Below are 13,687 nucleotides of genomic sequence, written 5' to 3'. Positions count from 1 at the left end.
ATCCAATTCAAATGAACTGTGGTTGTCAATCAAGTACATAGTAAATGTGGACACTCAAGACAAAAAATGGGGCCTACTCTTTGTTGTAGTACAGCCTCCAACCACTAGGTGTCAGCACTCACCAGCCGGCTGATCTCCTCCTGTCTGTCCGGTGCAGAGCGGGCTGTGGCTTTGATCATGGTGGAGGTCTGATTATCAGTCAGTTTCTTAATGCAGCGCTGACCTGCTACTATGTTACAAACCTGTCGGGGGAGAAAACAACAAAACCAAAGTGTCGTTTCAGATTCACCCAACATATGAACATATTTAACATATGCGGAACAGGTCAATCCCATTCATTAGTGGGACGTTAGGGGCTGATATTTAACATATGCGGAACAGGTCAATCCCATTCATTAGTGGGACGTTAGGGGCTGATATTTAACATATGCGGAACAGGTCAATCCCATTCATTAGTGGGGACGTTAGGGGCTGATATTTAACATATGCGGAACAGGTCAATCCCATTCATTAGTGGGACGTTAGGGGCTGATATTTAACATATGCGGAACAGGTCAATCCCATTCATTAGTGGGGCGTTAGGGGCTGATATTTAACATATGCGAACAGGTCAATCCCATTCATTAGTGGGGCGTTAGGGGCTGATATTTAACATATGCGGAACAGGTCAATCCCATTCATTAGTGGGGCGTTAGGGGCTGATATTTAACATATGCGGAACAGGTCAATCCCATTCATTAGTGGGACGTTAGGGGCTGATATTTAACATATGCGGAACAGGTCAATCCCATTCATTAGTGGGACGTTAGGGGCTGATATTTAACATATGCGGAACAGGTCAATCCCATTCATTAGTGGGACGTTAGGGGCTGATATTTAACATATGCGGAACAGGTCAATCCCATTCATTAGTGGGACGTTAGGGGCTGATATTTAACATATGAACAGGTCAATCCCATTCATTAGTGGGACGTTAGGGGGGCTGATATTTAACATATGAACAGGTCAATCCCATTCATTAGTGGGACGTTAGGGGCTGATATTTAACATATGCGGAACAGGTCAATCCCATTCATTAGTGGGACGTTAGGGGCTGATATTTGACTCCTGGCGTGGCTCACCTCCAGGGGCAGGTAGGTGTGCTTCTGCTCCTGCCCCACCTGCAGGCAGGGCAGGTGGGGGTACTTGAGCTGCAGATTGTACTTCTGCTTGAAATACTGGGCCACCGTGCACTCCACTGTCTGCCCACTCTCCAACTGGAGGGGAAACCTGGAGGGGAAACAAGAAGAACGTAAACAAAAGGAAACATCTGAAAACTGAGATGAGAAAGGGAACGTTGTCTAGTTTGTGTGGCACCGATATAATGGGTGTTAGTGAATGGCAAATGCAGTTTTCATTAGAATTTAAGGTCTTTATTTTTCTTAATTTAAAGGAAAATTCCAGTATTTAGCACTTTGAGTCCCTTTTCTGGTTTGTTTTGGATCAAAGTGCTAAATACCGGAATTTTCCTTTAAGGTCTTAATTTAAGGTCTTAATTTTTTTTTAATTTAGAAGATAATTCCAAATTAAGCTTTTCGACTATATCCTGCTTATCTATATTCCAAGATGAGAGGATTTCTTTGTCTGAAGGTGACTGTGCGGCGAGAAACACGTGCAGACAGGTGTGAGCAGACTCACGTCTGGTGGCTGGCGGGCCGACGTGTGACGTTGCAGACGCGGTACTTCCTCTTCATCTGACCACAGTGCGTCACCTCCACCTTCAGACCTGCCAACAGTCACACACACACACACGCGCACACACACACACATGCACGCATCAGACAGGCCATACCCCAGCTGTTTCAGCTATAGGAGGTAAATAATAGTGTAGTGCAGTAGTAGTAATAGTAGCAGTACCAGTTATAGGCCCACCTTTGATCTCCTTGGTGAAGCGGACCCTCTGGGAGTCGGTGAGTGTTTTGGGCTGCTCGTCGATGTTACGGATGTCCAGGACCTCACACATGAACTCGATAACTGGCTGTGCTTTGTAGAAGGCCGTGGCAGACACTGCAGCGGGGAAGAGCACCAACCAAGTCAGTCAAAGGTCCCAACATCGGCTATGCCGAGATTAAATAAACTACGCTTGGCATGCTTCTCTCCTCAAGATATCAGAATGATACTCCATTTACGCAATGTTAACTAAACTTTCTTTGTGCACATGAAGGGGTAGGTTTGCCAACACAGGCTGAGTTTATGATCAATTGGTTCATGCAGCACTTTCTTATTACCCGTGGAATGCAGACAAAAATGAGTTGCTTTAAAGAGCTGCAGGAGACCTGGGTTGGAGGCCAGGTGGGGTGACTGCCCTCTCCCTTTGCTGCATAACTCATACTGACAGCACTCCGTCACAACTGTCAACAAGCCCCTCATGCCTTTTTACCACCAGGGTGTTAAAGTTTATTTAATCTCTTTAAAGCAACTAATTATTTTACTGCATTCCTCATGGGAGGGAATATCTTTCATAATGACAATCAGGAGAAGCAGAAGGATTTTGACGGTCAGACTTTGACTTTAGACATCCTCACACAGCGAAATGATAGATTGTGGACAGTGAGGCAGTTCAAATATAGATGGATTAATCAGGAAGTTACATCATACATCACTACATTACTCTTGAAGTTACCTGGGCAAACCAGCAAGCTCACTTGGTGGTGCAGGACACAGGTGTGTTACTGCTATCTGATACTCCGCTAGTGTGGTCCTCAGAGGACCAGCTACTCACCGTCTATGTTGAGCATCATCTTCCACATGGCTGGCCTGACCGACTGATGGAAGCCGAACCACACCTCCCTACCCCCGCCCAGGGGGTGGTAATACCCCTCCGGGGGAGAGAAGAAGGACCGACCCACTGGAGTGTACCTTCAGGAGGAGAACCGGAGGGTTAGAGCACGAGGAGAACCGGAGGGTTAGAGCACTGGAAACCCGCCCTTTGCATTTCCATAGCGTCTGGCTAGAAGCAATGAGCAATGGCAGGGCCATGCTGGATTACTGGATTACTAATTTACAGTGTGCTGAAAGGAACCAAATGTGGAGGTGTATAATAGAGGAGAAAAATGACAGTATCGCTGAAAATCCCTCAACTTCATACATTGAAGACACTTTCAAACAGTATACTAGTTGGTGTACACTGTGTTCACTGCTTGAACATGACATTGAGTCATTGAGGTAGAATGTGTTAAAGGCATTCTAAGCATGTTGGGTAACGTCACTTCTGTTGATATTCAAACAAAACAGAGAGCTAGCTTGCTCGCTACTCCCTCCCGTGCAATTGAAACCCTAAAACGTGCATCTTGTCGGTAATTGGCTGTTTGTTATGTTTTTATGGTCCAGGTTGGACCAGGTTGATTTGGTGGCATTTTTGGAGCCTGGGCTGTCCACAGAGACCGCGTTTTTTTACAGCGTATTCAGGGCACAGACAGCAAGCAGATGGTGAGGTGATGTTTGTTGTATGTGACAAAAAAAATGTTTTAGCTTAGAAACCATGTAACATTGCTTAGAGCGCCTTTAACAGAGGAAGAGAGAGAGAGTGAGAAATAAGAGGAAGAGAGGGAGGACAAGATAAAGGGAGAGTGAGAAAGAGAGTGAGAAAGAGAGATAGATAGATAGATAGATAGATAGATAGATACTTTATTGATCCCCAGGGGATCTCCCCAGAGAGAGTGATAAAGAGAGAGTGAGGAAGAGAGAGTGATAAAGAGAGTGTTGAGGGAGGAGACGCACCTCATGGAGGCCAGGTGTCGCATGGCCACGTCCAGCGCCTGCACCGAGTCCAGGGGCACCTGCAGCCGGCCGCTCACCAGCGTCTCCTGAAGCAGCCGCCATGACACTTTGGCCAGCCAGCGAATGGACACCTTGAAGATGCGGTCCTTCCCCTCACCCGGGATGGTTACCTCGAAGTCCACCTGGTGCAGCAGGGGGAAAGGGGGAGGGGGTGTAGAGAAGAAGAGAGCGATGAGGCGGGTAGAAAATGTGTTTGTATACATGCAGTCATACATCAGAGAGACATAGGTGTTTGTATGCATGAGGTTTCGGGGGTTCTGCGTCGGGGTTGGTTTGCATCGTGGTGCATTTCATCAGCATAACACTAGGGGATGTGTGGCTTCGAAGTTCTGTGCTGTCTGTGTCGCTCACCACCGAAACGGTACTCAGAATGGCAAACCCCATAGACTGTCGTGCTGAAATATTAATCTTATTTGTTTGGCCTTTTCTTGCTTAGATTTTGTAAAAAGTATCGAGAAATAGACAGTAAAATTCATTGACCTAGTTCTTGTAACCAGAAAATAAGTCTGAGGTTATTTGCGAGGTGTCTGCCAGCCAGTTTATGTTATGTTAGCAAACAAACTTTAGCACAACTGCCCAAAAGTACTGCTTGCTGGCAGTGCTAATTTCAAAACGTTATTGACATTGAGACACTTTACAATCGGATAACCCCGTCATTGTAACCAAAATATATCTGAGTTTATTTGTAAAGCTTCTGTCAGTGAACTAGCATGTTGCTACTCCCCACAGTAGGCTGCTATCAACACACAGGACGAGTTGACCAATCACAGTCCTTGTGGTCTGCGTCGCCTCGACGTGAGGTTACACATTTTTGGAGGTGCACGAGGGCTCAGAGCGGGGTTGGCGGCGACACAGAGGCGTCTGCGGTGGAACGCCTTCGATTCGACGCAGAAGCATAAATCAGCCTTAAAGGCAGAGCAGAGAGAGAAAGGAAATGATAAATTAGAAAGAAATGAAGGAAGAAATGAAGGAAGGAAAGAAGGAAGGACCAAAAGAAAGAAAAAAATGACATGCCAAGTGTGTTAAGTATGTGTTGCCCATGTTGTCCATGCCTTGCCTACCTTCTCGCTACCAATAGGCAGAGCCAGCACAGTGTAGATGTTCTTCTTGCCGTCGTACACCGGCTTCCGGTCACCGAACAGCTGAGGCTTGAAGTGCTGCACCATGTACTCCACTACCTCTCTGTGGGGGAAGCATCAGATCAGACCCATGTACTCCACTACCTCTCTGTGGGGGAAGCATCAGATCAGACCCATGTACTCCACTACCTCTCTGTGGGGGAAGCATCAGATCAGACCCATGTACTCCACTACCTCACTGTGGGGGAAGCATCAGATCCATGTCAGGTTCAGATCTCTACTCCCCCCCCAGCTATTATACTGCCTGCTCACACACATCCGCTCTAGAGACTTGTGATGCAAAATGCATTGATTATCTTACTGGAGTATTTACAGAACCAAGTGGGAGATTTTTATGGCTATTGATCTGGTCCCACTGTTTATCACCTCGGTACAACAACCAATAATGGAGCGCTTGTGTGAACACTGAAGATAGAATAGGATGCGTTGCTATAAGAATAGGATGCGTTGCTACGAGAATACACAGAGTAAAATGTCCTGATCAGAACAGAGAAAATGCTGAAACACTTTAAGCATGTACCACTAACACTTAGGGATGCACAATATTATCAGTACCACATTGGCAGATAACAGCTTACAAATTATCAGCATGTCCCTGCAAATAGCATCAGTGGGGCTCGTCTGGGACTAGCCTTAATCCACAATCAAGACGGCAGCAGCCTAATGTGAATTGTTATACATGGAAGGTGAAAGTAGGTGATCACTGTGACACAAAATTCTAATACATCTATCCAACAATAGCCTGACCAGGCCTGATTGAAGTGCTTACAAGCCCTGTTCAGAAACACACCTAGCCAATAAAGAGACACTCCCAGCCATGTTCCCCACCCTTCTTTCTCTCATACACGCACACACGCGCGCGCACACACACACACACAGACACAGACACACACACACACACACACACACACAGGGGTAGGTCAAGCCCCGGTCTAGGCCGGAAGGTCTAAGATTTTCTCAGAGGATGGTCTAGTCATGTAATTAACTGAATTTGGGAACAACATGCAAGAAGCCTTTTATCTACTTATTTCTGGGCCAGGCTGTTTACAACTGAGGAGGATCAAGCTTCAGTCATCAGATCAAGCCTGTTACTCTTAGTGTGTGTGTGTGTGTGTGTGTGTGTGTGTGTGTGTGTGTGTCTGTTACTCTTTGTTGAATTAAATGCAGCCCGTGTTCAGACTAATGGACCATGGATCTGGAGTGGCTGTAAATATGGCTGGCATGTCATGTAGCTGAACCCAAATGACCCCGCTAGGCACCAGGCCTGCGTGACAAATGGAGAATCCCAAGCAAGACCGGAGAAAACAAGATACTGTCGGAAGCTGCCTGCTCTGACTTGTTCTCATCTCATGCTAGAGGGCAAGCGATCGTAAAGTTTAAGTCCAGTGTAAATTGACCTATAGTCCTGTTGTTCAAGCTCATCTCATGCTAGAGGGCAAGCGATCTTAAGGGAAGGAATCTTGAAATGAAGGGGAGACACAGCTGAGCAGGTACCTCATCATCTTAGAATTTTTTGTGAGGTTTATACTCTGTGCAACAGCACCACAAGACCTGAGATGAAACAAAAGGCAGTCGACTGACCGAGGCTCTAGAATTTAGCCAAGTTACAGGCTTACAAAGTTGTTTAAGTTTAAGCAGTTTAAAATCTAGAGCTACTATATCAGTCTACAATGGTTCAAACGCAATTGAGGGTTACTGAAGGGGGTGGAGGTGTCCTTTCAGCAACAGCAGACGCATGTGATGAGGGACTTCCAGGCATCGATTAGATTACTGCCCAGCCACTGCCTCACTATGAGCGGCCGGCCTGCCTGGCAAGACGGCTACCTGTTGACTCGGCGGGGGCACTTGTCAGGCTTGATGTCCACCTCGTAGTGGTACACGTCCATCTTGGGGATCTCCACCTCAAAGTAGTTGGCCAGCAGCTTGATGGGTTTGCCCACAGTGCCCATCCCCGGACGGCGCGGGGCCTGAAACACCTGCTGCAGGGGAGGGGGGTAAGGCCCCATGGGCACTGGAGACGGGCAGGAAGAAGCAGACAGGGAACCAGATCAGGGGAGAGAGGGGGGGGCAACAGGGAAAAGGAGAACAGAACAGGAGGGGTGTGGGGAATCCAAAAGGTAAAGGATGTGTGAACAAATGGAGTTCAGTGGATCAGAAAAAAAATGAAGTGAGGAGGAGAGAGTGCAGAAGGGAAATAAATGGGTGGGTGAAAGAGAGGGATAGAGACAGAGCCATGTCAGAGGTAAGGAGGAGAAGAATTGATTGTGGCATTGGGATGAGGGAGGGGTAAGAGAGCATTGGAGGGGGCAGGGAGGGGTAAGAGAGTATTTAGGGGGCAGGGAGAAGGACAGGATTAAGAGTGGTAGAGAGTGTGACAGGAGAGGAGGATATTAACGAATGAGGGACAAAAGAAAAGAGGGTGAACAAAGACGAAAGAGTGGAGCGAGGGAGGGAAAAGGGGGAGGAAAGAAACAAGAATATTTAGCATCACATTCATAAACAACATCACATTCAGGATCACATTCATAAATATCACATTTAGAATCACATTCATAAACAACATCACATTCAGGATCACATTCATAAATATCACATTTAGAATCACATTCATAAACAACATCACATTCAGGATCACATTCATAAATATCACATTTAGAATCACATTCATAAACAACATCACATTTAGCAGCACATTCATAAACATCACCACATTTAGGATCACATTCTGAAACATCACATCATACTCTTTACTTCCTGACTTTATAGAGAGCGTATAATTAATTCAGCCCTTTCCAACAGTCCCCTAATGCTCCTAGATCATATGCAACTCATTCAGCACATGCGTCAGGAAACACTTCAACAGGTCAACAGTTTTATTATGCAGTGTCGTGTTTATAAAGTCACCGTCCAACAATGGACAAATGTATTAAGTTGCGGAGAGGGAGTGACTTCTTTTGGCCGCCTCACTGGCGGATAAACTCTCTGATTGTGGGATAAATGGTGGTCATTACGCTTCTTTATGTATACTGTAATGCATTTATGTAATCATCAGAGATAGCAAGAGATAAATAGAGAGAAAGAAAGAGAGGGAAAGAGAGAGGGAAGGAGGGAGGAGAAAAGCCTGAAGGGTACAAGGAGGATAAGTAGAGATCTGTCTTTTCAAAGGGGCCCCACAGTCTAACCCCTCCATCCCAGGAGAACCCTCCCTCCATCACAACAAAGACCCCAGCTGCCCTCCTTCTCCATCAGAAAACAGGGGAAACAGAGAGGCAGGCCAAGGGAAAGGGGTGAGAAAGTGACTCAGAGAAAGAGAGAGAGAGAGAGAGAGAGAGAGAGAGAGAGGTGGGAGATATATAGAGAGAGATGGAGAGAGAGATGGGCTAAAGAGACAGAGAAGGAGTTCACCCCACATTTCTCCAGCAACACAAATACGAGGGCCCCCCAAAACATTCCCAGGCTCACCATGACAACTCCACAGCAACACACATTGTCATGGAGATAAGGAAACCTGGGTGTGAGAGCACAAGAGCGTGCGTGTGTGTGTGTGTGCATGAGACAGAGATAGAGTGAGTGTGTGTGTGTGTGCCTTGGTTGTGAGCGTGCGTGTGTATGTGTGTGCATGAGACAGAGATAGAGTGAGTGTGTGTGTGTGTGCATGAGACAGAGATAGAGTGAGTGTGTGTGTGTGTGCCTTGGTTGTGAGCATGCGTGTGTGTGTGTGTGCATGAGACAGAGATAGAGTGAGTGTGTGTGTGTGTGCCTTGGTTGTGAGCGTGCGTGTGTATGTGTGTGCATGAGACAGAGATAGAGTGAGTGTGTGTGTGTGCCTTGGTTGTGAGCGTGCGTGTGTATGTGTGTGCATGAGACAGAGATAGAGTGAGTGTGTGTGTGTGTGTGCCTTGGTTGTGAGCGTGCGTGTGTATGTGTGTGCATGAGACAGAGATAGAGTGAGTGTGTGTGTGCCTTGGTTGTGAGCGTGCGTGTATGTGTGTGTGTGTGTGTGTGTGTGTGTGTGTGCGCCTTGAGGGGTGGGGGTTCAGTGATGGGATCTTGGCCTTATTCATCCTGCAACAGCGTGACAGAGCCACTCCCCACTCCCCAGCACATCAATCTCCCAATCTTCCCACCAGCCCCCCATTCATAAGCAGAGAGACCATTTAAAGGGCCAGCCATGCAAGGCCACCACAACAGTCCACCAAAACAACTCCAAAACCCACCCTCACTGGCAAACTAAACCACATACAGGCAGAGTATTTCAGCTACTATTTCTATGTAAATCCACCGCGGATAAGATATCAACGTGCACCGATATCAGAACCAAAAGGCCAATTTTATGGTGTCACATTTTATTATGCAGTAATGCCCCTTATTGGCATTCTCACAAGAGTAATGCATCGCACAAGTTTTCAGGGCATAGGCTAGTAAATTTGCCAATAGCAGTCAACAAGAACTGGTGCATCTCTAAACCCTGCTCATCATCGGTACCCAACAACTGACTAACCCCATCTCATCATGGATGCCCAACAACTGACTAACCCCTTCTCATCATGGATGCCCAGCACTGACTAACCCCTTCTCATCATGGATACCCAACAACTGACTAACCCCTTCTCATCATGGATGCCCAGCACTGACTAACCCCTTCTCATCATGGATGCCCAACAACTGACTAACCCCTTCTCATCATGGATGCCCAGTGCTGACTAACCCCTTCTCATCATGGATGCCCAGTGCTGGTGGAATGAGTTGCCCAGTGCTCTGCGCTCCTGTGATAGTTTTGGGTGTTTGAAGAGTTAGGTTTGAAGGTTTCAAGACGTATCTGTTCAGCTTACACTTCATTAATTAAGTGGTTCTTATGAGTAATGGTTTGTATATTTATGAGTTATGGTTTGTATTTATGAGTTATGGTTTGTATATTTATGGTATTTGTTTATTTTGATATTGCATATTGATACGTTGATATTGCATTGATATTGTTATTATTGCTATTTTCCTTAATGTAGTCTTACCAACTTTTTAACTGTTTACTGGTCATTTTAAACGATTGCATTCTTTTTATTTTGTAATTCACTTTGGACAAAAGTGTCTGCTAAATTCCATAACCATAACTAACCCCTACTCATCATGGATGCCCAACAACTGACTAACCCCTACTCATCATGGATGCCCAACACTGAGCAACTCATTTAACAGGACTTCTTCCCTTCTCCCTCTTGCTCTCCTCTTCTTTTCCCTCTCTCATTCACTTCATGTTCACACACACACACACACACACACACACACACACACACAAAGCAGATGGTTTGAAAGCAGCAGCCAGAGCTTGAGCACCAGTGAACAATAGCCGCACCCTCAGGCAGACAGAGCCAGTGTAACAGGGAGGGGAGGGGAGGGGAGGCTGCCGATTCAGAACCCCAAATCTGCCAGCACCCACCTGGTTGTGCCTGGCATCAGGATCTCCAGCTGTCTCACTGTAGGCACAACAACAGTGTGCTTGTGTGTGTGTGTGGACAGGAGAGTTTGTTGAGTGAGGGTGAAGTAGTGTGTGCACCACCTGGCAATCAAGCCCCCCCCCCCCCATTCTTCCAGCCTTTGACCTCTGACAGATTGTACCCTTTATTTAGAATGGTCATTCCACAGTAACCATGGTGACCTCTTAAGAATTCTGGCTTCACTCGCATTTGTTAAGATACTGCACTGACTTTAGCCATCTAGGCTATAGATCTTGCTGAGGATACAGATCATGAACACAATAAAATGACTTGTTCTCAGACACTCAACATTTTAAAAAAATGTATCAAAAAAGAAGGGGGAAAAGTGCCAATGAGAATTTGCAATTTGCTCTTCACAGCTAGGATTTCTAAATGAGTGAATATTGACTTGGTACAGAAAAGTGCAATGCTTTGTGACTACCTTGACAAATAAAACCAGATAGTTGGGAGGAATATTGACTGCATTCAACAGGTGTGCCAAAAGACGCCTTCAAGCAAGAACAAAGGCTTGAACTGGCAAGAGCGTGAACTTTTATTTGTCTTACCTGAACACTAGGCCCAACATGGCAACTTTCCACTAGGCCTAGTTATTCCTCTGAACTATGACAACTGGATGAGAGGCAGGTGTGAAAACCAGTGTTTCCTGAATGAGGGACTCACACTTAAGTTTCCTGAACGGAGATTATGACTTGGACTACTAAGCTTGTTTTGATCAGTATCCTGAAGAATTTCATTTAATCAGACAAGACCTTCCCTCTAGTCCATCGTTAGGCCTACTAGGAACCAGGATTAAAATATTTGACATCTGTGTAAGTGTGCAGACATCTTCACTGTGAATGTAAAAATGTCCACTGAAAATTCCATTTATTAGGCTATATATTAGGAACTACTTTGCACACTGCCTGGTCATCCTCGTGAATGGTGAGGCATTAAGTAGGTCAAGAAACACCTGCAAACCATGCATTACCTGAAAATATGAAGCATGTTGTTTTGAGGAATAATTCAATTTTAATAATGGATAAACACAATCACTCTATTTGATTTAGGAAGTACACCAGCTGATTCTCAGAGGAAAACTTCCAAATTGCAGTTGGCCTACATATTGCTACAGTGTGTGCGTCAATCCACTGCACAATTAACGGAGTAGATCAACAGCTCCACTTTCCAGGGGCGCAAACACTTCAAGATTTGAACACACTGCCACTTGCTGCTCTGTTGCATGAGGAGAAGCACATGTAATACATTTCCAAGTTTATTCATGGACTTCTGTAAAGATCACCATGAAGTCTGAGCAGGAATGGAGCAAACAAGCAAGCTGAGGTTGTCACAGATGAAAACTGGTGTAAAACTAGATCAGTTAGAGGGCAAGGAAAGGACACTTGCTATATTTTACATACTATCAGTATACATTTGTGTTTATGTGCCCAGAACCAGTCCTATGAGACTGACAAAATGGTTGTCAACACTCCTCAGAATCACCTCAGTAAGAAGGGGACCTGCTTGTGGTAACTAGGGGACCTGCTGAAAACGAGCTGGTTGTTCTTACTCTGGGCAGCAAGGCCTTTTCATGGACCTGAGGGGCTCACCCTTCACAGAAACACATGGAATATTGCATTTTGACACAGATGGTAGTAGATAGATAGATAGATATATACTTTATTGATCCCCAAGGGGAAATTCAAGATGTATTATGACCCAAGATGTAGTATGACCCTTAGCAATATTTAATACTACTGACCCAACCAAGGCCTCCAATCTTGAAGGAAACCACAACCATGATTACTTATCACAGACTAATTTTCAACTATCTTAGAAATGTGTGTTGTTGTGTTCATGGGAAATTACTTATTTATGTCACTGCAGTCATTATATAATCCCCCAGATGCAAATGAATAGGGACATTGGAGTGCAGTGTTAATTGCACTGTCCTCAACCATGTCAATGCACATTGTAATAGTATGTTAATAACATTGAGGGGCGTTCTGGGCGTCGGGTCTGTGCGCGCGCGTGAGTTTTCAGGGAGGTCCTAGGGTGCGCCCAGCTGCTTTGGTGGAAGGCGGGCTTTACCTCGAAGATCTACGGTTAACGATTCCCACGACCCCCTGCCCCCGCCCCTGACCTCGAACATTGTCAATGCACACACGGAATCCTTCCTTTCACTAAGTATTAAAATGTACCTTAAGTAAGAAATATTTGTGATTAACGTTACTATTATTCTGTAACAAATTGCTAAAAAATATTCTTTACGTTTGATGCACTGCCAAAACATGATGCATAATGTCCACCGACATGGTTTGTTAAGAGACAAATGTGAGCGGCACAGTTTTCCCAAGTATGATTATCATATAGTCCTCTTGAAAACATTGTCTAGTGAACAGAAATGACAGCGTAGAAAGACCTACCAGCGCCAGATGGTCCCGGCTCCATCCCATCCACTTAGCCGCGAGGGTTCAACACACAGTTCAAAGCTATATCGCCACAACGCCGGCCGCGTCAGGCTGGAAGCGTTTCAGACTTCCAGCCTCCTCTCAGCGTTCAATCTTTTCCTTCCTCGGTAACCCCCCGCCCCCTGCCCCTTCTGGAACCCCCAGACCCGCAGAGTTGTAGCTAACGACAATAGCTTTCTTGCTGGTCTCCCAAAGCAGTGCTCCGACAAGGGCCCCAAAGATCGCCTTCCAATCTTCAAGTCCACCCTTACGGAAATGTCCTGATTCGGATTGACAACTCGAAATGCCCGCGGCGCAGTTTGGTATTGTGGTCTGTTATATTCCTGCTCACCGTTCAAGCAGGATTCTCCAGTGGAACAAAAACGGCCAGCCCTTCACCCCCGATTTCCAGCCCCCCTTTTCATCGTTTCTGCAGACAGCTCAGTGTTTAAATATAAACGCGTTATTTCGTGACTATTGCCCTCTGGAGGTTGGCGGACTAATTTGCCCTGTACAGAATCAGATGCCAACGTGTAGTTGAACGTTGCTGCACTTGGGGACCAACACATTCATAATAGTTATATGTTATAACATTGTTACAGCCTTATCCCAAAACCCTACACCCAATACCCCATAATGACAACATGAAAAATGTTTTTTTTTTTATGTTTGCAAATGTATTAGGCTAATACAGTTTTTTTTACAACTGTTTACACACATTTTCAAAACCCTCTCTATTTTTCAAAACTCTGCACAAAAAAATCCACAATTGCTCCCACAAAATGCAAAATGATTCAGATCTCCAGCAAAA

At 45.6% G+C, this 13,687-nt stretch overlaps 1 protein-coding gene across 3 annotated transcripts in view; it reads right to left on the bottom strand.

Annotated features, from left to right (window-relative positions):
• Positions 1–13,303, bottom strand: part of ago1 (argonaute RISC component 1) — a 28,792-nt gene extending 15,489 nt beyond the window's left edge. The window contains exons 1-9 of one of the 3 annotated variants that reach the window (XM_048260778.1): positions 12,853–13,303; positions 6,783–6,969; positions 4,881–5,001; positions 3,760–3,941; positions 2,762–2,898; positions 1,897–2,046; positions 1,678–1,765; positions 1,122–1,269; positions 123–242 (exon numbers count right to left, since the gene is read on the bottom strand). In XM_048260778.1, coding sequence (XP_048116735.1) covers positions 123–242; positions 1,122–1,269; positions 1,678–1,765; positions 1,897–2,046; positions 2,762–2,898; positions 3,760–3,941; positions 4,881–5,001; positions 6,783–6,969; positions 12,853–12,877 — 1,158 coding nt within the window. In that variant the 5' untranslated portion in view covers positions 12,878–13,303. The remainder of the gene's footprint in view (positions 1–122; positions 243–1,121; positions 1,270–1,677; positions 1,766–1,896; positions 2,047–2,761; positions 2,899–3,759; positions 3,942–4,880; positions 5,002–6,782; positions 6,970–12,852) is intronic. The other 2 variants (XM_048260779.1, XM_048260780.1) reach the window with 2 other exon arrangements.
• Positions 13,304–13,687: the final 384 nt, after the last annotated feature.

Source organism: Alosa alosa, chromosome 13 (genome assembly GCF_017589495.1).
Source record: "Alosa alosa isolate M-15738 ecotype Scorff River chromosome 13, AALO_Geno_1.1, whole genome shotgun sequence".
Classification (NCBI taxonomy): domain Eukaryota; kingdom Metazoa; phylum Chordata; class Actinopteri; order Clupeiformes; family Clupeidae; genus Alosa; species Alosa alosa.
Note: the sequence above shows the minus strand (reverse complement) of the source record. Positions and strands in the feature narration are given on the sequence as shown.